The 26,012-nt window shown below is 39.3% G+C and overlaps 2 protein-coding genes across 8 annotated transcripts in view; both read right to left on the reverse strand.

Moving 5' to 3' along the window:
- Trpc1 (transient receptor potential cation channel subfamily C member 1) overlaps positions 1-8,069 on the reverse strand; it is a 58,393-nt gene extending 50,324 nt beyond the window's left edge. For 2 of the 5 annotated variants that reach the window (XM_048452523.3, XM_048452522.3), the window contains exon 1: positions 6,204-6,371. In XM_048452523.3, the coding sequence (XP_048308480.1) occupies positions 6,204-6,236 (33 nt within the window). In that variant the 5' untranslated portion in view covers positions 6,237-6,371. Of the gene's footprint in view, positions 1-6,203; positions 6,849-7,948 lie in introns of those variants that run through there. The other 3 variants (XM_087905474.1, XM_048452520.3, XM_048452521.3) reach the window with 3 other exon arrangements.
- Positions 8,070-10,530: 2,461 nt separating this feature from the next.
- Positions 10,531-26,012, reverse strand: part of Pls1 (plastin 1) — a 92,250-nt gene continuing 76,768 nt past the window's right edge. For all 3 annotated transcript variants that reach the window (XM_048452524.3, XM_048452526.3, XM_048452525.3), the window contains exons 11-16: positions 25,132-25,210; positions 21,838-21,952; positions 18,004-18,137; positions 17,373-17,496; positions 12,499-12,623; positions 10,531-12,256 (exon numbers count right to left, since the gene is read on the reverse strand). In XM_048452524.3, the coding sequence (XP_048308481.1) occupies positions 12,121-12,256; positions 12,499-12,623; positions 17,373-17,496; positions 18,004-18,137; positions 21,838-21,952; positions 25,132-25,210 (713 nt within the window). In that variant the 3' untranslated portion in view covers positions 10,531-12,120. The remainder of the gene's footprint in view (positions 12,257-12,498; positions 12,624-17,372; positions 17,497-18,003; positions 18,138-21,837; positions 21,953-25,131; positions 25,211-26,012) is intronic.

Genomic DNA, 26,012 nt, shown 5'->3' on the forward strand with positions numbered 1-26,012 from the left:
ATAAATAGTACAAAAAAAAAATCAAGGTGATCCCATAGACCCTTAGCAATAAATTTACTCTGCCCAACTCTTATAAATGTTAAGAGATGTAGAGTAGAGAAATGTACAATATTATTTATAAAGATGATTCTCTATTTTCTCACTGGCTTCTCATCTGACTTTCCAACATATGAAGATAAATTTCATCATTACTGAAATGACAGCATTAATGCTGGTCAGTTTTGTCACATGTGGGGGCTCGTGCCTATCACTGCAAATCCCGGGAGACAGTAGGACTGTTGCAAGTCAGAGGCCAGTCTAGGCTACTTACACAGCAAATTCCAGGACAAACTGGGCTAGAGACTAAGATTCTGTCTAAAAAAATCCCAGCTCTCCCGACTCTGCCAAAAACGTTGACCAGTTTTTAAACTTTATATTAACCAAACAGAACTTGCAGCTAGTTGTAAAGTGTGGGAAACTTTTGTGTCAAAAGTTTACAAATCTTTTCAAACCAAACTTTCTACAAAAACTTTTGGACTGCAAATTATAACATTTTACTTAAAATATTCCTAATTAAGGCAGGCAGTGGTGGCACATGCCTTTAATCTCAGCACACAGAGGCAAAGGCAAGATCTGTGAATTTGAGGCCAGTCTGGTCTACAGAGCAAGTTTCAGGGCAGCCAGGGCTACACAGAGAAAGTCTGTCTCAAAAGAAAAAATAATTCCCAATTAATATTAAAAACAGACTATGAGGAAAAAGCTTTGGAACCCAAAGAAATTCTACTGAACTCATAAATAATTGATATGGTACTGGAATCTTTTAGTCCTAATCATTCACTCTGGATTTTAATGTTATCATTTATTGCTTCTAAATAGTATTTGAATTTTTCATTACCTATATTAAACTATTATTCCTAGTCTTAGACTTCTTAACATCATTAACTTTGATGGAATTAGTCTAAAGAAGACATTTATAATAACGGGGCAAGAGAATCTCAGATTACAACAGAGCTGGTGCATTCAAATTTAATCTTTCAGCCTCATAATACACTGAAGTTTCACTTGGACAGTTTGTTTTTAACTTCCCAGGAGAGAGTGCTCTGTACTAGGAACAGCCTATCTTCCAAATGTCATATGGGCCATTTAAGACAAACTGAACATTTGCTCAGAGATCTATTATATACACAATTATAACATCTTTTTTACCCTACTGTTCCTTACTTCTGCACAAGAAAACATATTTATAATAGAAAAATTCCTAAAGAATATTGATGTAGTCAATAACTCATTAATAACAGCTTTTTGTCCAATTCCTTAACACAATTAAGAACTTCATGTATATAGTTTGATAGCATGGCAATGAGTAGAAAATTAAAAAAAGGGAAAAAGAAACGCACCGTGAGATCACTACACAGGCCAGTAAGGCAGCTAGCTGCTCAGGCACCAATCATTAAAGTCAGTGAGAACCACTCTCTATGGCTACACTTCTCAACTAGTACATTTCACAGCTTTGTTGATTTACGAAGATTCCCTGTACAGAATGCATATGATCTATAACTAGTGATACTTCGTGAGCTGTTTAGAATGCCTATAGCAACCCCAATATTCTTGATGCTAATTATACTCTTATCATCCCTCCTTTCTGCAAATTATTTTCCTCATCGTACATATCATTTTTAAAAGATTTTTATTTATTATGCATACAGTATTCTACCTGCATGTCTGCCTGCAGGCCACAAGAGGGCACCAGATCTCATTAAAGATGGTTATGTGGTTGCTGGGAACTGAACTCAGAACCTCTAGAAGAGCTGTCAGTGCTCTTAACAGTTGTGCTATCTCTCCAGTCCCCGTGTATATATCTTTATATTAGGTGCTGCCTAACAACACAAAACTTCTCAACAATACTCAGGAATCTGCATTTAAATCATCCAAACCACTCTCTTCTCTAACCTTGCACCCTTCAAATCTCTTCCAAAACAGCAAAAATAGAAAGTACATACAAGCATATTAAATAAGTGTTAACACAACAGTGGCACAATTCTCAAGGAAATGCTGCACATTTTGAAAGCATCCTGAGCCCCGAGGTACACAGAGCTTCTATAGAAACTTAAAGTATCCTTCCTTATAACGTAGCAAGCCTCCCACAACGGTGACAGAACACAAACTAGGATGACTCCGGGGTACAGGTGAAATTCTCCCCCTCCCTTCTCTAACTCCACAGTGAAATGTTCAGAAGGGACTACTAATGAAAATACAAATTTTCTGCTAATACTCCACATGCAGCACTGGCAGAGAGTAAATATTCATTCTTCCCTATTCAGCATAAGCACTAATTAATGATAGCAACAAATCAAAAGGCTTACATTCACACCTATGTTTTAAAGCATCACCTACTTAACACTTTAAATGAGAAAAAATAAAGACATACTTAAGTTTAGGTGCTTCCTAAAACTTTACTTACCCTTTCAGCAGGCAAGAGGCCTTAGGGAGATCAGAGGTTCCCACAAACAAACAGGCTAATTACCACACTAACTCTCAATAAGAAAAACATGGTGGTCTACTTAATATCAATGACACAACACATTTATTGGCAGCTCTTGTTCAGTTAGCTTTTGTGTCTGAATAAAAGCCTCTCTATCTATAAAGAATTCACATATATACTTTGTAAGAATTTTATTTGGGTCTTGAGGTATATAGTTTCCTAATTTTCTGATAAAATGCCATACCGATTTCCAAAGTGGCTGTACAATCTACCTCAAGACCCAGCAATACCACTGTTGGGTATATACGCAAAGGATGCCCAGTCATACCACAAGGACATGTGCTCAACTATGTTCACAACAACATTATTTATAATAGCCAGAACCTGGAAACAACCTAGATGCCCCTCAACCAAAGAATGGATAAAGAGAATGTGATAGATTTACACAATGGAGTACTACACAGTGGTTAAAAAAATGACACCTTGAAATTTATATGCAAATGGACAGATCTAGAAAAAAAACATATTGAGGGAGGTAACCCAGACCCAGAAAGACAAATATAATATACTCACTCATAAGGGGCTTCTAGACATAAAAATCCCCAACCTACAGTACACAACCCCAGAAAACCTAGACAACAAAGAGGACTCTAGGAGAGACATACATGGATCTACATAGGAAAGAGAAAAAGACAAGATCTTTTGAGTAAATTGGGAGTTTGGGGGTCACAAAAGAGGGTAGATGGGGAGGGAGGGAGGAGAGCAGAGAAAAATATATAGTTCAATAAAAAGAATAAAAAAATACCCTTCTTCAATATAAACATTGGTGAAGCTTAGAAGCACTCTCATATTGAATACTGGCAAGAATACATCCATAGAACAGAGGTGAAGATGTAAGCTGGTGCTATAAAAAGAGCTTTGTAGGTTTACATAAATTTGGTAGATTTATATAAAATTCTGCTGCACATCAATAGTACAGAAAATTTTAATTCAATTTTCCTTATTATTTTTAATACAAAAAAGGACCAAGGGTTAGCTTTGAGATGATTCTGATCTATTTTGATGATCCACAAGAACCATTACTAATTGATTAATACTTGGATACGCAATTACATAGATTGATGGAACTAATTTACATAAAAGCTAGTTATTCCAAACCATAAAATCTCTCTTTTCCCTATTTTTGTTTACTCCTTGCTCTGTACACTGTTCATTTTAAATCGCCATTCATCCACTAAAATACATACAACCACCACACTTTTGCAAATTTTCTTTTAAGAATCTCTAGCTGTTATTTTAGAAGACTATACCACAAATAGTTCATTCATGAAGAGAGGATTATTAAACGTAACTAGTTGATTTTTCTGACCGCATTAAGGATACCATGCTTGTTTTTTACATTTATACAAAAAACAAAGTTTAATACATATAAGAGTTAATTTCCAACTAGTACATCCACATATGGATGCCTTTTCTAACATAAATTATTTTAAAACCTTCAACTATAATCAGATCAATAAAGCATACTAGTGGCTTGACATATATATACATATACAAACAAAAGATCTGATACATGGAGTTGTGGGATTAAATTACACGGAATATACATATATATTACATATACGTAATATATACATTTTAAAGTAGCAGTATTGGTGGTTGAACCTAGAGCCTTGTTTATGTTAGGCAAGTGCTTGACCGCTGAGCTATATCCCCAGGCCCTCTGAGCATTAGATGAAGTGGTCTACAAAACGCATGAGCACTCCACTCCAAAGCTACTTTAGTAAATGTTTGCCATTTGGGCTAATGAAGATTTCACTGTAAAAGTGGGAGTTAGAGCTATTTCAAGAATTTTTCCACTTTTATATTTGATTTGGACATTAAAATGTTTTAACAATATTAGTGATTATGAACATAAATAAAAATACGTGTCCTCTAACTCCAACTCATTTTTAAAACAAATGCAAATTAAAACTTTATGCAAGAAATTTTCAGTTTCTTCATTATAGCACATTAACCCCTCTTCCACTTCTACATATCTCCAAGGCTTTTAATGATGCTATAAATATAAATATATATATATGTATATATGTATCAGATGCCAGTTTCCATAGATAGACAGATATAGATATCTCAAACTGTTTCAACAAGTACTATGGACAGTTTATAAAACTTCTATAATTAAAACTCCTTTTGAGAAATCTCATGCAACTATTCTAAATATATTTATCACAAAAGTACCTGCTCCAATCATAGTACATTACAACACTTCTCTGTTCTCAGTTTGACAAGAATATCAAATTCCCTTTCCTAACATACGTTTAAATAATAACACAGTTCACCAGAATAAAAGCAGTGGTTCTTGACTGCTATAGCACAACATGATCATTTCCCTTCTCCTTTTAGATAATTTTTGAGGGAAACAACTCAGGCAAAGCACTTGGGGGAAAATTAAGTAATTTATATAATCTACAGATCACAAATTTTGTGACATTACAGACATACATTTTGTATTTCTTTATATTTCTAAGAGTAGTCAAAGATGCCTATGGTAGACTTTAACAAAATGCTTATTATTTAATGTTACACGTAAAACATAAAAGTGAGTTGGCAACAGATATAAGGGGACTTTATTTACATGTCAATGTGCTTTCCAAAAAAAGCATAAATAATTGCTTTTTGCCTCGCTAAGATCAAGTGTAGTTGTGTAAAGAACGAAAAACTATTTCAAAAGCTTTAAAAGGCTAGGGAGACTGTTGTTGACTTGAGCAAACATATGTAAACAAACCCAAAAACTTCTGTAACTAGCTTTCCCACAGTGTAAGGTGGCCTCTAAAATTAGGTTTTGAAAGTCTGCATGGTTCGAACAAGATTTTCCTAAACGAACACAGCCTTTGCACAACAAACTGATGAATTGAGGAATGACAATTTTTTAGGACTTTTTTTTCAGTTAGGAGCCAAATGCAGTCTGAGAGCAATCAGGTTCCCACTCCTTCATAACAAGGCATCACTGGAAAGCATATTTACCTCTTCATGTGGCCATAAAGTGATCAGTTTCTAGATTCAAAAACAGTATACTGCACATATTTTGCCTATACTTATTTTTCATTACCTTTGGCTTCCACCAATTCTCTGAAACAATAAACCTTTCTCCCTAATTTTTTTTTTTAAATACCAATACTCAAAGGGGGTTCCATAAGTTTAGGGAAAGTTTTGGAAACTAGGGCAGGATTTTTCCTGTCTCGTCCTGATTTCATATTATTTCTGCTTAGGATAATGGAATACCTAATTCCAACTCAACTGCAGCAGGCACTGGCGTCTGATGCTAAACAGAAGTCTCTAGATTAAAAAACAAAACAAAAACGCAAGGTGACAGCCCATGAATTGGAGAAATCATAACGGAAATAAACAGAATTTTCGAGTTGGAAGGTCCAAAACTAGCCTCTGACTCCCAAAGATAGGACTCCAGCCTGGAGTTTGTCAGTGACAGCAGTGGGGTAACTTTGGGATCAGGGCTCCCAACTAGCCACCAAACATCCCACCTGCAGGAGTCCACCGCCCCCGCCCTACCTGCCTGCTGGCTCCTGCTCAACCAGGCAGAAGTCCTGCGGGCCTCCCAGGTAGGAAATAGCCATCGCGCAAGAAAAAGCGGGAGTGTCGGGAGTAAGTTGAGGCATGGGAAGGACCCAGGGAGTGAGTCTTAGGGTGTCCAGAGGCGGAGGAAGGGGCCTAGCTCTCTCACCCTTGTCGCAGGCCAGCAAGAAAAGCTTCTCATTCAGGGTGTTCTCCTCCTTCACCTCCCGCACATCCTTCAGCGCCATCACTTCGTTGGGCGACGAGGAGGATGGGGAGGAAGGCAGAGAGGAGGAGGAGACGCCCGAGAGGTCCGTGCTCGGGTACAGGGCCGCCATCATCGCGGTCCACGATGGGGGTAGGCCGGGAGACGGAGGTTGGGCCCCCATGGGCGCCGACCCCGACCCCAGCCCCGCCCCAGAGCTGGAAAACGGGTGAGTCGTTCCCACGGCCACATCTGCATGCGGCCCGTTGGCCCCGAAGGGCGTCGCCTCGCCCCGGAACCAGCACTCGCCCTCCACGGACAGCCCCAGGTTGGTGGCCGCGCCGGCGCGACCCCGGGGCCAGCGCCCTCTGCCCAGCCGCCGACGCCCCGGTCGAGCTGGTCCGCGCCCGTCCGGGGACGACAGAGTGGAGCGCGCCAGGGCGGCAGCAGAGCGCGGGGCCGTGCCAGGAGCCGCGGGGGCCGCGCAAGGGGCGGCCCGGCCTGGGAGGGAGTGAGGGGGCCGCCGGCCGAGGAGCTCGGCGCTGAGCTTCGCGGCACGTCAGGCTCCGGGGCTGTGGTGACCGCTGGCCCGACTGCACCCGCGGGAGGCAGAGGCTGGCCGCTCTCTCCTCCTCACGTCATCCTCAGCCCCGCGGAGGCGACGACACCGGGGCGGGGCTGGCGGCGAAGCCCGCCTCGAGGGGGCGGGGTCTGCCGGGGCGGGACTGATGGGCGGGGCTCCAGGCCTGACGCGCCCCTCCCTCGTCAGTCGCCTAGCGCCCCTGCAGCACCTATAGGAACCCGTGGAGGCGCTTGGGAGCCACCTGGTCGCAGTTGCAGATTAGCGGCTGCTGCTGCACAGAAAGTAAATACACCGCAGTGTGCCATTGAGCTTTTGAGGAATTGTCCTAGAGCCTGGCCAAGCAACCTGATTTTGGAGTTTGTGTTTACATTACCCTTGTTCCTAAAGGCCGTTTATAATTTTTCTTGTGATTTTAATATGGTCTAATATTCCTGATATGTCTAAAGTCATTATATATACACATTCACATGTAATTCAAAGGTGACCTATACCCATTGTGTATACACAGTTTAGGACTTAACGCTCCACACAGTCCTTTCAGTGGATTAGTTACATTTATCACATCTAATGTTCAGATTTGTTATCTAGGCAGAGGCTGATTGACACTCAGCAAGTGTGACTTGAAATTACATATTTTCAATAATTCCTATTGCTTCCTACAGTCTACTCTGGGAGGAAATCTGAACTCTGTGTTTAAGGTTTAAATTTTTTAAGACATGGAATAAATTTACATAGGAATATCTTAAATTTGAGAGGAATACTTCCTCTCCCACTCAGGCTGCTTTGTCCCATTTCTTTCTCAACCAATATTTTAATTTCCTAATTTTTTGTAGTGAGGGGCTGTGGGCTAGCTCAGTCGGTAGAGCATGAGACTCTTAATCTCAGGGTCGTGGGTTCGTGCCCCACATTGGGCGCCATCTGTAGTGAGGAGCTGCGGGCAGGCCTGCTTTTCGCCTCACCCGGCTCCCGCACGGCTAGCTTAGTCCCAGAAATAACAACACACAAATTGTATTCATTTAAGCACTGCCTGGCCCATTATCTCTAGAGAGTTAGTTACTGGCTAACTCTCACATCTTGATTAACCCATTTCTAATAATCTGTATTGCATCACGAGGTCGTGGCTTACCGGGAGAGATTCAGCATGTCTGACCTGGCGGCTGGTTCCATGGCATCTGCCTCATAGCCCTCTTCCCAGCATTCTGTTCTGTTTTCTCCGCCTACCTAATTTTCTGTCCTATCAAGGGGCCAAGGCAGTCTCTTTATTGACCAATGAAAATAATACAATAGACAGATAACCCTCCTCCATCAATTTTTAAAATCAACATTCTCTTTAGAAGATCTAAAATCTACTAAAAGGCCTTAGTAGATTCCAAAGACACCTTTTCAAGCATTTTTCTATATGTTTACTTTAAAATAGCCTCTAGAGTCATTCTGTTTTTGGTTTCTAGATAATCTCCCTATTATTCTGTAATACAGTTCCAAGTTTTTGTATTTGGTGAAATTTCCAAGTGACTCATGGTGAGTCCAGTGGAAACATGAAAATGCATCATCTTATCGATCCGCAAATGTTCAGTCAGCAGAACTCTGACCCTGGCCTATCCAAAGTTTCACTGTTTGAAGTTAAAGAATTCAAATGGTTCACAGCCCTATACACAGATTCTTTGTCCAAAGAACTGCCATAGGGCCTGGATTAATTTCTAAGATTTGAAAGAATTCCATCCCACTTTGGTAGTAATCTTAGGAGAACTTCTAAAGCATTAGAGAGTCTACCTCGGGCAATCTGGTGTTACACTTCAGGTTTTTGGATGGTCTTTGTTACAGACTATCTTATTTTTTCTTCTTCTCTAGTAAACTGCTTGACCAGCACAAACTAGATCATTCAAACATCACTTACATATTTTGCATATATGATATGAAGACCAGTGTAGTGATGTTTTGTTTGTGTTTTAACAAATAAAGCTCACCTGAAGATCAGAGTGCAGAGCTAAACCACTAGACGCCAGGGAGTAGTGGTGCATACCTTTAAGCCCAGGACTCAGGAAGACAGAGACACTGGGATCTCTGTTGGTTCAAGACCACCCTGGCTTACGTGAGATTGAATCTGTCTAGAAGAGAAACAGAGTTCCCACAAAGGTGATCCCAGCACTTGGGAGGTGGAGACAGGAGCAGCTGGTCAGAGAGAGGAATACAAGGCAGGAGGAGGGAGGAGACAGGAGCTTAATGCAGTCTGAGGACACGATCATCCCACCGTCTGAGCATTGGTAGTTTTTGTAAAAGGTCTCTCTAGTGGCTGACTGCACTGATTCTGTGATCTCTCAGCTTTCATCCCCTAATATCTGACTCAGGTTTTATTTATTAAGTCCAATTAGAATTCATGCTACAGCCCAGGAGTGGAGTTATGATGAACAATGGAATGCAAAACTCAGAAGTAACATTACTTCAAGCCACTCCCTCAAGTCACAGGTATATAAAAAAAAAGGCAATCACAACTCAAGAAAAGGGAAATTAGATCACAAGGTAGATCCTACACATATTTTTCAACATCCTCCTCCCTGTACTGATCCAGGGTCACTTTTGTCTGTTTCTTTCTCACGGGGCCTACAAGACTCTATCTGAATTTGTTTCCCTGCTGTGCACAGCCCAAAACAAAACCCCCTCGCCTAAGTACCCAAATAATCTCCCCTCAGCTCCCAAGTCAGACTGTAGCACATCCTCCTGCTTCTTCCGTCCATTATCACTACTCCTTTCTTGCTTTACTTACTGCTATTTCTTTGTTGACTGACTGTCGCCACTAGAATTTAGGTCAAAAGACTGTCCTTTTTTTTTTTTTTTTTTTCTTAGCTGAATCCCAAGAATCTCATGTAGTATTTAAACACTGGAGACAACAAATTTGTGCTAGTGAATTTTACTTATCCAAATGATTTCATCACAAACTAAATGTGTAATAGTCACGTAGGTAGTCGCTAATAAAATTTCTCATATGAGGGCCAGTGAGACGGCTCAACGAATAAAAGTGCGGTTTGTGTAAACTTGAAGACCTTAGTTTTTGTTTTTGATGATTGTTCAAGACTGGGTTTCTCAGTGTTGCCCTGGTTGTCCTGGAACTTGCTCCTTAGACCAGGTTGGCCTCTGGAGTCGCCTGCCTCCGCCTCTCAAGTGCTGGGATTAAAGGTGTGCACCACCACCTCCTGGTGAAAACCTGAGTTTATTCCCATAAAGGTGTAAGGGAAAACAGACTCCGCAAATCTGTCTTCTGGCCTCCACACGTATAATGCCTGCCTGCCCATTGACACACACCATCCACACACACAGTGATAAAAACAGTACAATTTTAGAATTTTAATTTTTCTTTCTTAAAAAATTTGTTTTTATTTTATGTGCATTGGTGGTTTGCCTGCATGTCTGTCTGTGTAAAGATGCCGGATCCCCTGGAACTGGAGTTACAGACAGTTGGGAACTGCCATGCAGGTGCTGGGAATTGAACCGGGGCCTTCTGGAAGAGCAGCCGGTGCTCGTAACTATTGAGCTATCTCTCCAGCCCTTAAATTATTCCTTAAATGAAAGAAGAAGAAACCTGACTCCAAAGAAATAAAGTTTTTGTATTACTTCATTTAGGTGTTGTATTCTTTTGTGGTAAATAAGTTTATTACAGACCAATATTGAAGGCTCTATAGATTTCTTTAAAGAAAATGAATACACAAATACACATTCTACATACACAGCATTTTATTAAATATACTTTGTGAGAAAAAGAATGCCTTAAAGTACTAAATTCTATGTCAATCAGATTATCTTAGTAAATATGATGGTGAAAAAAATCAGAGAAGCATGATTTAAATATTCTCAGAAGAGCAAAAGCCTACTTACATCTTCATATAAGAAAACAATCATCAAAATATAAAAGGCAAAGAAATCTCTTGTAGAAGAATATATTTAAGAACCCCACCTGTTAGTATTTCATTTAAAAAAAGGTCTACCCTAAACACACAGACACTCTCACCCTTAACATATATGCTTTGACCAGGGGAGGAGGAAGTAGACAACTCATTCTCACAGGGATAGGCGAAGCACTTTTGCCGCATAGTAGGAGAGCTCACTGGCACTAAAGTGGAAGGTGGGAGCGTATTTCTGGCTTCCACTATGAGCCACAGAATTTCTCTACTGCTAAAAATTCTGGGGAAAAGAGGTTTCAAGTTTTAACTCTTCCTAAGGAACACAAACCTTAAACATTTCCAGGTTATACAGGGCTGGGAGAAACACGAAACTATGATGGACATTAGCTGTTATGTGCTTTCTACTGAAGTTATTTGGTGGGCATATTCTAATTATGTCGGCTTCATTACAGCTAGTAATGAAACTAGCAAGTGTAATGCGATGCTAACAGGATAGTATTGATGTCAGTTGGGATGATCTATCCAGTGTTTGGCTGCAAGTATTTGAAATGAATTAGGTGAAAAATAACTATACACACATTCATAATTAATATTTGTAAAAGATATCTTCACATATCAGATATCACACATCTTGTAGGGGCAAAATAAATACTTAATGGCTAGCTGACCGCTTAATACATACCATTTGAGAAAATCTGGGCAATTCAGATGATATAGGGAAATACATATATGTAGCATCTTACCAACATATAGTATTATGCTACATGCCAGAAATAATGCCATATTATCAAACTAGGACATGTGCAATGCAATTACAATCAAACTTTAAGTAAAATGTTCCTACAACTTATGCAAGAGAGTGAACCTTAGGGTTTATTCAAGAATTAGTTTTCATATTAAAAAAGTTTTATGTTGGTGAGCCATATTTATCCCTTTAAATTTATATGCGAGATAGAAATTTACAGCAAGGTTACAGTTTTAGACCCCTTTACAGAGGGGAAAAAAGGGACTGAGTTGGACTATGACTTTAGGTACATTTGTGATCAAAATTAAATAACACTTCAAAAATCCAAACACATTTAATAGCAGGACCTGACAAAGCTTTATACAGATCTTTTCTGAGCTATGAAAAAGAAGGCTTAGTCTTATTTTATAAGACCTCTAGGAAATACAATAATTTAATTTTGAAATAGCAGCTTGATAAGATGTTCCTGTCTTGGTATTGATTGTTAAAGTAATCAAAAAGATTGAGAAATTCTAACTAGTATGGACAAAATGTTATTCATTACTAAATACAGAACTATTTTGAGCATACAGGTACTGATTTTATACCCACTACAATTCAAAATTCTGTAAACTGAGACATTCAATGTGTTTAATGTGGCAGATCATAGTAAATGCTTCATTATTTTATTCTGTTCAGTCCTTTTCCCATTAGGCAGGCAAACACTGTCATGACCATCTTTGGTTTTACTTCCACGAGGTCATCAGGTAATGCATATATCCGGGCACCAATCTTCCGAGCAACTGAAATGGCATATCTTGAAAAGAGAAGAAAGATACCTTGGGATTTGTTGTCTACCATGTTTTACATGTCTACTTAATACATTTTAAACAGAAGAATCCTTTTTTTTAATGAGATTAACTTTACAAAAAGATTAAGGATGTGATTTTTTAAAAATCATATTCTGCATACGAATTGTACTTTGAAAGATAAAAACGTTCCTGTAAGTATTTTAGGTCATGACTTTGAGAAGATCAGTGTGGTCTGATATAAACTTACTTAGCATTGTTCAGTTTGTCCTCATCAGTAAGGTTTTCTCTCTTGATCATTTCTGGACGAACTGCATTTGGTGCAATGGCATCTATTAAATCTAAGACAGGCAAACTTGTACTAATGGATTTATCCTAGGAAATGAAGAAAACATACATGAACATCTTACCTTTAATTTTCACAAATGTCAGCTTCTGGTCACAGTCATGAAACTGAAACCAACCTATAAATTTTCTTTGCACTTAATATTAAACTTTTCTGCAAACAATACATATAACAAACCATTTAAATTATGATTTTCCTTCAGTCTTAATGTAAATTATAGTGTATAGAGTTGCCCCACACCTGAATATAGCTCTTACTTTTGCCAACTGTAGCATCTATTCTGTGAAAAATAACTTTTGAGATGGAGTTGATGCATTTTAAATTAATAATTTTGTATTCTGTAGACCATGAATTCCTAAGACTTGAGTTAGTATTTTCAAAAAGGGAATCAAATAGTGACAGGAACCTCACATTTACAAAGATGACGTTCTTGGTGATTTAAGTGTTTTATTTGTTGTTATATTGTAATCCTACCTGCCAGAAACAAATGAACTATACACTATACCCTCTTTTAGCTATGAAGTACATAAGTCCAAAAGATCAAATGCTAACACAGCTAATAAACATGAAGTATTTGAACTGTGACAGTAGAACACTAATACCCAAGATGTTTTATTTTCTAGTTACTTCCAGAATGAATTAAAAAATGGACAACCACTCTAGGGGATAGAGTACTGTAGTTAAAATAAAAAATCCTGATCTGAACTGATTCTGTAATTTGCCTGCTGATGGGAAAATGATCTGTTGTTCTAAGCTTCAATAATGACCTCAATTGCTCACCTACCCAACACTGGCTCACTCCTTACCTCTCTCTGTCCTAACAGAACCCACATTTTTGCTGTGTCCGTACCTTTCAATGTGGACATGAGCTTCAAGGAAAGCTCTGGCCATTCAGGGCTCTAGGAATGAACCTGAATTGCATGGAGGTCATGCATTTGAAACAAACTTTATGTGTAAAGAATACAAAAACAGATATACAATGTATCTGCGTCTTAAAAATTCATAGAGAAGGCTGGAGAGATGGCTGAGCAGTTAACAAGCTGCGCTTCCAAAGGACCTGGATTCAATTTCCAGCACCCATGTGGTGGCTCACAACTATCGTTAATTTCAGTTCCAAGCCCTAACTCCAGATCTAAGCCCTCTTCTGACCTCCACAGACACTAGGCAGGCACATGGTGCACAGACTTACGCATACGCAAAACACCCACAATTATAAATAATTGACAGGGAAGGGATAATTAAGAAAAAAAAGTATCTAAAAAAGCCCTTGTGGAGGGGCAGTAACAAAGCAGAAAGCCCCCAGTCTAAGATGAACAGAGCAATTCTAGCATCACAATGCCTTTACCTGAGACTCAGTTAATTAGGCTTTCAGAAATCAACAACTTTTCCTGACTGTGAATGTGAACGAACCTCTGTCCTAACCAGCACTAGAACTGAGAGGAGAACCAGCTTTGGGATATAGTTGGCATGTTGAATGGCAAAGCAGTCATGGCTGGTGGAGGGGACTACAGGCTCAAAGACTCCTGAAAAACCTCTGCCTGTCTGCTGTTGTCCTCAGCACCTCTCTCTTTAAACCGACTTGCATTTCTGCTCTGGAAAACACAAACACCTTTACCTGAGCCCTGGGATGGGAATGCCACAGAATTCTTGGCCGTTACTGTAAGGAACAATGATATTTCCCCCTCCTTTTTTTCGTGTTTTACACTGGGGGACGTTTTTACTAAATTCAATGAAAAGTTTAAGTTTCTAAAGATTTTTATCAGATCCTTAAATAATGTTTCCAAGAAAACAGATCTATCTTCTAACTCTCCTGACTTGCACATTATCATCAAAAGATATTTTATTATTGCTAAAGGGTAGAGGATATTGTGAAAATCCCTAGTTCCATATACATTATAGCACTTTTCCTTTAAGTTAAGCATAAAGAAATTATATAAGGAGAAAGTCTCTAGGATCTTAAAAGAGAATGAAACCAAGAGCTCAGCCTGATTCCCAAGATACTGAACTGTAGCATCTCTTTCCTTTGATTTGATACTCTATTTTATTATTTTTCCCGTTGTTTTTAGAAATAAAAGTGGCAACAACAGTGATGTAACCAAGAGAGTCTTTTAAAAGTTTCAACAGGAATCCCTCCACATCCGATGCCCTTTACAGACAGGCAGTGCCATTAATGCAGCAAGCCCCATTTCCTGAGCCCTCACTGTGTGCCAGACATGTTTGTGTCTTTTTCTGCTTGTTAACTTACTAAGTTTTACAATGATCCTATAAGACAGCTATTATCCCCCTCTTAAACTTGAGGAAACCAAAACACAGAGAAATTAATATTATACCTTCTTCAAGAACAATTCAGTACTCAGGCACTAAATGAGGAATCACACAAAGGTCAGTTTCGTTTACCCATAGATGTAGCCCAGCTACCAGTGCAAGCTGCCAAGGTTTCTGAAAAACAGGTATCTTTGTGCACTGCCATCCTCCTTAGCTGATTTACACAGTACTGCCGACACCACATACTGCAATGCTCCTTTTCTTATTTATGTCCTTTCCTGAACAGTGAGTTCTTTGAGGTAGCCATGGTAACAAGGCACCTGACACAGTGAGCTTTGATATTACAGAATGAATAAGTAATATGTCGGTCACACAGGTTACAAGTCTGAGGCAAGAGTTCAACCCAGGGCCATCCAACAACAAAGTTTGGTTTTGAATCTGCAAGTAGACAGATCTTGATAGGAAAGCCGGTTCTCTTTAAAGGTACACGGCAGTGGACAAATTATTTAACTTCTCGAATGCTTACACTTTTGCTCCTGGAGTTGGTAAATGTGAAATCTGCTTAGCATAATGACTACCAGTCTCTAAAAATGGCAATTACAATCATTATTACTTGCTGATATGTTACTTCTCCCGTCTTCTTAGTGAGGGAAAATTCTTTACAAATAAAAGTGTTAAACATGTCTTTTCTAACATGCCTAGTTATGGCATGTCTTGAATGTGATGAACTCCCTGCTCGTGAATTCGGGCTTTTCTTTCTGAATCAATCACCTTTTTCACATTACGCCTTTTGCTCAATATTCCCGATTTAGAACCAGTTTCTCCCTGATCTCGAATTAATCTGTTCTGTACAATGTACTTTAGAAACCATCCTCTCAGTGTTGCCTTTAATCAAGATGGTTGCCTCTAGCTTGTTAGCTCCCTGTGTTGTCCACCAGTTCAACCTGTCCTCCAGCTGATGTTCAAATCAACTTGTGGGGTTTTGTTTTGTTTTTAGTTTTTAAATGTTTATTATGCTGAGTTACTTAAGGCCATTTTCAAGAGGTGTATGCACTTCGAGCCTATATACCACCATCAAATCTGTTTTCTCTGTCCACTCTTCACTGACCATTAAGTTAGAAAGAGCAACCAGACTGTACACTTGAGAAAATCAGTTATATGGCCTGAATTTTATGATCTACTCCATAGTAGAATTACATCCACTGTACAGCTTTGTCTTTAATATAAATGATGAACACTGAGGGGGTAAATAAACTTCTTACACTTTCTGGCTTTTTCTTTAGCTAGAAAAGCTATATACTAGTAATACTTCAATAAATATTCCTGTCTCTAAAAGTTTCTTCTTTGTATTTGATAATTTATTTCTCTACACACACACACACACACACATATTAGCTTGCTTCCAGGGCCGAACCTAGAACCTTATGCAATCTACCATACTTCTTATTTTTAATAAAAATGCAAGTATGTGTAACTTTGGCGTTGTAATTTCAGAGATGACCAATTACAGAATTTTATAATATACAATATTCCTATTTACATTTTAAAATTGTATTTTGTATTTAAAACATGGAGAAATATCAGACTAAAAGTTACAAACAATAGTGCTATCAGCTCCAAGATATAAAAGAAGGAATTGAATTAGGGCCCAGGGAACATATTTCCCAAGATATATTCTATTAAAACCATTGGAAGAATTGGTTTTTATAAAGTGACTTAATTTACCAATGTATGATATTTCTGCTACTCTCAAATACTGTTAAACACACAGAGCAAAGGAAAAGAAAAGAATAAAGATGGGTAGGTGTCTTTAAAAATAGCTTAGGGTTTCATTTATTGGCACTTTGTTTTCAAAAACAGAAATTGCTGGACTTTTTCTAAACATATAATAAAAGTCACAAACATAAGGGTCACTGAATGAATATGCTCAAGCAAACATGCTTATTTGTAGCTAATACCAGCTTGCATGCAACAGCAGAACACAATGGAAATGCATGGAAATTAGTGGGTATGTTTGTGCGGATTACATTCTCCGTGCTGTATGAATCGTCCACAAATGCTCAGAAGAAAGTGTTAAGTGCATTATGAAACTGGATGATAAGGATTGTTTTTCCTACCAGTTTTCTCAATCCCCACTTGCATCGCCTTGGCTGGCTCTGTGTGGCTTGGAAATGAGGCCAATGCAATTCAGACACTGCTGCTAGGGAGCACAAAACATTACAGGCCTATGTGAACAACCAACACACTGCAGATTCTTTATCACTTGACAACTGGGTTTTTGGCTCAATTCTATTTCTGACATCAGATTACTATGTTAAATGCACTAACCTGCGTCTATATTCAATAGATAACCAATAGAAAATATAAGAATTCAAATTATTCTGAGTTTACACATGCCAGATAATTACTACACCTAAATTCCTGGGTTATATGTTTCTGAACCTCGCTAGTGTAATTCTCATTAAAAATCCCTTCAATTAACTTAGGTATTAACTTTTAAAAGTTCTTGTTACCTTGAAGTTGGAAATAGAAGTGCTCTTGTTTGCATTTTTGAGAGTCTGATTGACCCATTTAATAATAATATCATCGTTGACTTTTTCTCCTTCCCCAAGATCTGATAACACATTCAGTGTGTATCTGCAACAGAAATGATATGAACTTGAGGCAAGGGGATGGAATTTGTTTTCACATAATTTATATCAGTATTTAAGAAATAGCCAGGTGTGGTGGTTTTCACCTATAACCCCAACACTTGAAAGGCTGAAACTAGAGGATCGCAAGTTCCTGTCTCCAAAATTTAAATTTCTTATTTTAGTCTGGCATGTGCGCATAATTACACTCAAAAGTTACAAAGCTCACTAATCAAAACGGAACACTGCCAGATAGTATTTTAAAAATTTAAAATAATTCCTTCCAAAGCCATTGAAGAGGTATTATTGAAAATGACTGTACTATTAGAGATTAACCCATTGTAATTTTTGAAAATATATAACCAATAGCAAACCTTTTACAGAATTAATTTATTTCACATTGTTTATTTCTTATGTATGTTCACGAGTCTCCCAAAACTAGCGACGTGTTTAGTTCAAAAGATTTGTTGAGGAACCCAGTGTTACAACAAAGAATGAAGACAGAAGCCTTTACCTCCTCATCAACTGCCACACCAGGGCCAGAGTAAGGGTTGCGTTCCCTTCATTTAAGTCCTGCCCACCAATGCCAACCAACGAGAATTTGGCCTCATTTTTCCCAAGCTCGACTGCATAGTTACAGTTCTCAATCTGTAAGCAAACAAAACTGTTAGTATTTAAAAAAAAAACAAAACAAAAAAGATTTTAAGAATATTCCCAGACTATGCCAGTCCAACCACCAGCAAAGTAACAGCAATGACACTCTATGACCAAACGTTATTTCTTAACAACCAAGTGAAACAATTACACCCAATTTACAGGGAAGTGATCAAAACAACAAAGAGGGTTGGAGAGATGACCAGAGGTTAAAAGCACTGGCTGCTCTTCCAGAGGACCTGAGTTCAATTCCCAGCAATGACATGGTGGTTCACAACAAGCTAAAATGAAACCTGGTGCCCTCTTCTGGCCTGCAAGCATACATGCAGGCAGAACACTGTATACATAATAAATAAATCTTAAAAAAAATAAAATAACAAAGTGATTCTGAAAATGGATAAATTAAATCCCAGCATTTAGAAGGCAGAGGCAGAGACAGGCAAATCTCTGAGTTTGAGGCCAGCCTGGACTACAGAGTGTTCCAGGACAGGCTCCAAAAGTTACACAGAGAAACCTTGACTTGATAAAAAAAAAAAAAAAAAAAAAAAAAAAGGAAAAAAAGAAAAAGAAAATAGCTGAACAGTGCTAGCCCCCCCTCCAACTTGAATATAGATTATATAGTTTCTTAGAAAGTCTATGGCTATATTACACAGAGAACCAAAAAGTACTAGTCTCCCCTTCAATTTGACTACGGTTTATTAGAAAGCCTATGGATGTGTTCTCTGAAATTCAGGTCCTTGTCCACTTGATTCTGCAAAGGCCTTGTCCGGGATGTAGCTGCTGTGCAGAAGTCTCCTCCTAGATAAGACATTCTACCTTGGAGGGAAGTTTCTTCAGCCACAGTGTGTTCTAAAGGGAGGCAAAATGCTCCATCTTGCAGGGAAGCTCCTTAAAATTCAGTAAGAATGCTGAAAATCAGCATCAGAGTAGCTAACCTGCTTAGAAGAGTCTGAGACCAGCTGAGCCACTGGAAAAGGATTTTCCACCCTACTAAGCTGCCTGCAGGCTGTGCAGTGCGCTCCAGGTTTCCAGCTTTCGTTAGCTGTCACCCATGTGGGGTGGGCACTGGTGCTATTTCTGCTCCTGTAAGTGACCCCTCACTCCATACTCTTTTAAGGTACCCCAATAAAGCTCACTGGCTCACCAATGTGGACTTTGGAGGGATCCTCACTTTGGTTTGTCATCAGTTCTCTATCTGGAGTGGGAAGATGCTTGCTAGATAAAGTCACCCCAGGAACAACGAGTCACATGACAGTTCAGTGATAGAGTATTTTTCCCATATGTGTGAGACTCTTGGGTTCCCAAGAATCACAAAACTTAATTAAAAAATCTTAACTATGCCAGTCAACTATCTGGACCTTATTAGCTTCCTTAGAGTCAGAACTATGTTATGCTTAGTTTTTTACGTGTTTTCTTTGGTTATGCATAGTATCAATTTCCTATAAAAAGTGTTCAGTATAAATCCCTATAGCTGGGAGGTAGTGGCACACTTGGGAGGCAGAGGCAGTGGCACACTTGGGAGGCAAGTTGTGACTTCAACGCCAGTCTGGTCTACAAAGCAAGTTCCAGGACAGGCTCTAAAGCAATACAGAGAAACCCTGTCTTTAAAATAAAAAAAGTTAATCAATCAATGAATCAATCAATCAGAACACAAATCCCTAACATCCTCCACATTTCAGCTTTGTTCTCAGCACAGTGCCATCTACAGGAAAACTCCCATTTATCAGCACTTGTGGTGTGAATAATGTCCCCCAGAAGCTCAGGTATGTGTATGCTCAGTCCCTAACTGATGAACTGTTTGCAAGGATTAGGAGGGGTGGCCTTGTCAGAGGAGGTGTGTCACTGGGTTTCAAAAGACCACAGCAAGCCTGGTGTCTCCCTCTCTGCCTGCTGCCTAAAGATCACGATGAAAAGCGCTCAGCTACCGCTCCAGCACCAGGCCTATCTCCTTCCCACCATGATGCTAGTGGGCTAACCCTCTGAAACTGTAAGCAAACTAGATGCTTTCTTTTATAAGAGTTGCCATGATCATGGTGTCTCTTCACAGCAACAGAACGTAACTAAGACAAATGCCAAGTAAATCATTTCCCCACCTACTTACTCATTTCTAGTCAGAGAAACCCAGTTAAGTCCTTTCTAAATGTTTGTTTAGGTGCAGTCTCTACAGAGGTTTCTTATCATCTGTTGACATATGTATCGGAGGTACACTTTTTTATGTTTTCCATTGTTTTCCTCTGTGTGTTTATAGCTATGTGTAGGTATATGTGTGCAGATAATACAAATGTGTCATATGCATGCCACAGCACTAATGTGGAGGCCAGAGGGCAGCCCCAGGCATCAGTCCTTATCTCCGCCTTGTTATTCTGCTGCATACCCTCAAGCGTTAGATGATTCTCCTGCCCCACTCCCACTTCCCTATAGGAGCACTGGGGTTATAGACACTGCTGTTACATGTCCAATTTTTACAAGAACTCAAGTCCTATCACTTGTAGAAAGGACTTTTCCCACTAAACCATCATTGCAATAAGTGAAATGAATTTCTAGCTTATGAAATAACATGGTAGAGGATGAATAGGAAGAGGAACCAGTGAGGACGAACTGGAAACTTCTCCAGTCAACAGGAGTCGCAGTTCTGTGTGAAATGTGTCTCAGTAAAGGCAGATTCTGAGGAGAGATGATGGTAAGAAGGGAGATGGGGTTGCTAGTGTAGAGCCCAAGATGATGCCGATACACCCAGCAATGACTAGGAAACCGCAAGTCAGTGCTACCGTGCAGGAGAAGGTGTGGTCTATCTGGGGTAACATCTGGCTTTCAGTTTGGTACGCGGCACCATACACAGCTTTTGACACAGGTTTTGGGGGCTGAGTTCAGGTTCTTCCGTCTGCACAGTCTACAGTCAACCATTTCCCACCGGAATCGTCGTCCCGGCCTGACTTTCTAGTTTCTCATGGGATGGCTAAACTGAAATTATGAGGTCAAAGGATTTTATTAAATATTCCTGTTATATGTTATTAAAGTGATTTTAGAAGTGCCATAAAAAGGAACACTTTTTATAAGGTTTCATTTCTCAGCAACATACGCCCCCACCACTATCCATTTCCTTCGGCCTCCACCCCTCTTCTAGTTTCCCTGTGACAAAATTCCATCAGTTTCTGGATTCTGACTCAGATGCAGCCTCCAACACGAAGCCAGTTGGATGGGAGAGCGTGTGGCCCTTTTCTCTTTAAAGCCCACAGTGCCCATTTCGCTCCCAGTCGCGGGCATACATATCTTATCACCATCATCTCTGGGGCACCTCCTAAGCAGCAGCTCCACGGCTCGCGCTCTTCCGTGCACCATGCCGTGCACGTAGTAAGAAATCAGACTACATCTCATGAATAAATGAATGAGGAAGCACTGAAGATTGGGCGAGTAGTGGCAATTATAGCACAAGAGGGCACTTAGGCTGCATCTCAATAACAGAAGTACCAAAACTTGTTCAAGATGAAAACAGTGTATGAAGTGTTGGCCTGGAAGCGCTGCCTTCGTCTGTCCAAACATTTGGTAGTAACTGAGTTTATGAAGAACCCGTTACGCTTCGTGCATCTTGAGGTGAATAAATCTATAGGCACAAACCTCACACCAATGTTTATGAACCGACACCCTGGGCTTCACACCAGAGAAACAATAGCAGAGCTTCAGTCACGCCTCTCACCTTCTTCATGTTCCCTCCAAGAGCAGGGTACGGAGGCTTGTTGACATGGCTCCAGTTGACTGGCACGCGGATCATCTCATAGAGCTGGAAGATCACCAAGGCATCTGTAAGGTCACTAAAACAGGAAGGAAATGCACATAAGAAAGGGAAAACTGTCAGTTACTACGACTGTCCTACAGATGGGCATGTGTCTTTAAACACACAAGAGTCATCTAAAGCTAATAAATGACACGGCTTTCATTTCACTTCAAACTTTCAACCTAAGGACCTGTCCACCTTTTTCATGTTTACAAGGCATTTGTACATGTATATACACTCGTGCACATACACATATACAAAGAAGTATGGTAAAGACTATTGAGTCAACTATCCTTACTATGAACTCCTGGGCTGCCCACAGATATATTCAATTTGGTCAGAAAATACAATATAAAAAGTTCTACAAGATACACTTAAGTATTTAAAAGCAAGTGGCAGGCCACTCATATAGTTTGATCTCAGCTTTATGCATATGTAAGAACTGCTAAGGGCAATCACTTGTGAGCAGGGAAAAGGGAATGAGAGGGAACAAAGGGAATTGCATGTTTTATTTTATTCTATACAGTTACATTGTTTGAGACTTACACAATAGAATGAGTTCATGTGTTATATATTATGATTTTTTTAAACTTTAAAAATAGTTATAGGAAAATTATAGCTATTCAGTGGGTAGCTGTTCCTGTTCAATAATAAAAGTTGGGAGGAAGGATTTTACAGGGAAGTAGGAGTTCTGAATGGAAGAATACTAAAGAACACTGCTGCTTTGGATTCAGGAAAATACAGTCTCCCAAAGGTTAAAGTCTGTCGAGTCTGTTTCAGCTCTTGGCGTGAAGGAAATAAAGCAGCAGCAATGCGGTAAGTAGCAGTCGGGGAAGGAATGCGTGCCTTTTCTCCTCCAATAGGTTATCCACTGGCCATGTTCTGCTAAGGTTCATATCAGAGTTACTTTTCCTTCTCTGGGCACATCCAAGCAGCAGTGAATGAGTGAAGCCCGGCTTTGAGCTAAGCGATGGAGACATCTCATGTACAGTTATTAAGATCTGAATAGCACATGAGCATTTTGTGTGCAAAAAGACATCACTAAAGTCGTTGCAAGTTCTGGGGTTTCACCTACTTCCCTTTCTTTTACTTTAAATGCACTCACCCTCCTTCTTATTTACTATGGTATTATTATTATTCATGTTCTGCACATTCAAAACCTGAGGCTCAGAGACCTGAATAATTTCCAAGGAGTTCACAATAAATTCTAGAACCAAACAGTGGTAGAAAAGTCCCAGGACTAATAGTTCCGGAAATACATTTAACAGCTTATTTAAAGAAAAGAATATTTAGTTAAAATCAGCATTATAGTCAGTCTAGTTGCTTTGGAATCTCAAGCTCAGATATATACATATATATTTAAATACATATTGATACTTATATATTTAATATGTATTTATTAAAAATTTGGCCTGCAAGCTATAGATTGCCACCTCTGCTTAGAATATAAGCCCCGGGGGATCCACAGTTCATCAATGTATCCCAATCGTATGAGAGTTTCTGGTGGAGAGAAAAGCCCTTTATATACCTGAGAGCAGAAGGAAGGAGACCAGCTATATACATGGTGCTAGCTGAACATATCTCAAACATGGCCCATCTTGTTTTGGAGAACCAGGAGAAGTACAGGAACAAGAAACAAAGGGAAGACACTGGTAGTGATAGGCCATCCAAGGACTGGTCGAGAAGAGTTCCTAGACCTCAAGGTAGCCGTCTGCCTCTAGCCCCAAAACCTTCTCTGTCCTTTGTTTTCTAGACCCAGATAGGCTAGATTCTTAACCTCTGAGCCATCTCTCCACTGCCATCAAGGCTATAGTCTATAATAAAGAGAAAAGAAACACTTTCTCTTACCCATGTCTAAAGAGACTCATTATTACCACTAGCAGAAAGCATAGGACATAATTTAATAAATATTTTTATAGCCCTATTAATGTACACTTGCTATGACAAAATCAGAGCTACTATATTATCACATTATGCCATTCCTGAATGTATGCTCGAAGGATTCTAAGTTAGCATACCACAGACACACTTGTACATTCATGTCTATTGCTGCATTGTTCATCTAAGATATGAACCATCTCAGATGTCTACCAGCAGAAGGATAAATAAGCTACATTTGATTCATCCACATAGTGTAATTTTATTCAGCTTTAAAGAGGAATAAAACTGGGACATTCAGGGCCAGGGATGTAACTCAGTGGTAAAATGCTTGCCACTCATGTACAAAGCCCTGGGCTCAATCCTCAGTATTAACAACAAAAATTAAAAGTTTACCTTGCACGAAATTAGGATACACATAGGAAAAAGAGATGCAAATGGAAATTGTTATTCTCCCTGAAGTAAGTCAGACTGAGGAAGACACATTGTATGTTTCTCTCATATGCAGGACCTAGACTGTGTAGGACTATGAACATATGTGTAGGACATGAACGTAGAAAAGGGATGATGGGAAAAGAGGAAAATATCGAAAAGGGGGATCTGTAGAGAATGAAGCAGGTCTCACAAAAGGGGAAGGAGGATGGACAGACAGTGGTAAGGAAAAACAGTGATGTATAATGATGCTTTTTGGGGAAAATAAAATGAATTTTAAAAAATTTTAAAGAATAAGACAAATTAAAATAATTATTCAGAGAAATGAGTTATTTTTACACATGAGGAAAATTTTATGTGAAAATTACAGTATAAATAAGGCATAAAAATAAATGAAAAACTATGAGTTATAGTGAAAAATAGTGACATATAGATGAGAAAATGTATTAGATATTATTGTTATTCTAATCCTAGGTGCTGAAATATAATTGTCTTTTTCTTTTTTGATTTTTTTGAGACAGGGTTTCTTCATGTAGCCTTAGCTGTCCTGGAATTTGATCAGGCTGGCCTTGAACTCACAGAGATCTGCCTGCCTCTGCCTTCCCAGTGCTGAGATTAAAGGTGTACACCACCACTGCCTGGCATGAAATAATTTCTTATTTTTGTGATCAACAACTATAAAAATTCGGAAATTTATTCTTTATACTATAATCAAATATTATTATCATCACATCGTCTTTTTACATAACACTAAAACCAAACAAACAAACAAAACAGATTGCCCATTCCCAGCATTCCAAATGTTGGCTAAATTCTTGTGGTTTGAGAAAACTTCCTCATGAAAACATACCTAGAAGGGAAACTTAGATTATGACGGTAAGGTTGAAACATAGGCAGCCATTTTACCTGTACAAATGGTTGATGTACGGGTTGACCCCCAGTGAATTCATCCAGTTCCTGAACGTCCTCTCCTCCTTGCTCTCTCCTAGGGTAGAGGAAAACCCACACTGATGACTCGGGCCAAAGTAACTAAGAACTATTCTTTTTTTTTTTTTAAATATTTATTTATTTATTATGTATACAATATTCTGTCTGTGTGTAGGCCTGCAGGCCAGAAGAGGGCACCAGACCCCATTACAGATGGTTGTGAGCCACCATGTGGTTGCTGGGAATTGAACTCAGGACCTTTGGAAGAGCAGGCAGTGCTCTTAACCTCTGAGCCATCTCTCCAACCCCACTAAGAACTATTCTTAAAGCATCCTGGAGGGGTAAACTGGCCACTTTGTCTGACGTAATTTCTTTAAGGGGAAAATGTTTCTCATCCCAACTATCTAGGAAGCCTCCGTCTGCTCTCTTTCCATCTAGATTCCCTTATCTGAGGTCTGTGAACTACCGAGCCAAGGGGTTTTCTGTCCAGGGATGCAGCAGATAGTACAAATGCAATTTAAGTAGCACAAAATTATGGCCTAGTTTAGCCAAATATAAAGCTAGTCTTTTAGCCTGCAAGGTAACAAACAGCAGCGTAAACAGACTAGAAAATTCGACCTTTCCCAAATGCAGCATTTCAGCATTTGAGCAGATTACAGCTAGACAAGAACCGTCCTGGCCATACAAATCTAAACTTTACAAATAATGAAGGGGAGAGATTTCAGGCGATGCAAAAAACATGCAGTGAGGAGTAGCAACATTCTTCAGCTTTCTGTGTTACTTTAGATTGCTACTGCCGAAAACTCACAAGGAACTCAGACCACCACAACTTTCCATTTTGTTCTGATACACTTCATCAC

This window comes from Myodes glareolus, chromosome 4 (genome assembly GCF_982192425.1).
Source record: "Myodes glareolus chromosome 4, mMyoGla1.1, whole genome shotgun sequence".
Classification (NCBI taxonomy): domain Eukaryota; kingdom Metazoa; phylum Chordata; class Mammalia; order Rodentia; family Cricetidae; genus Myodes; species Myodes glareolus.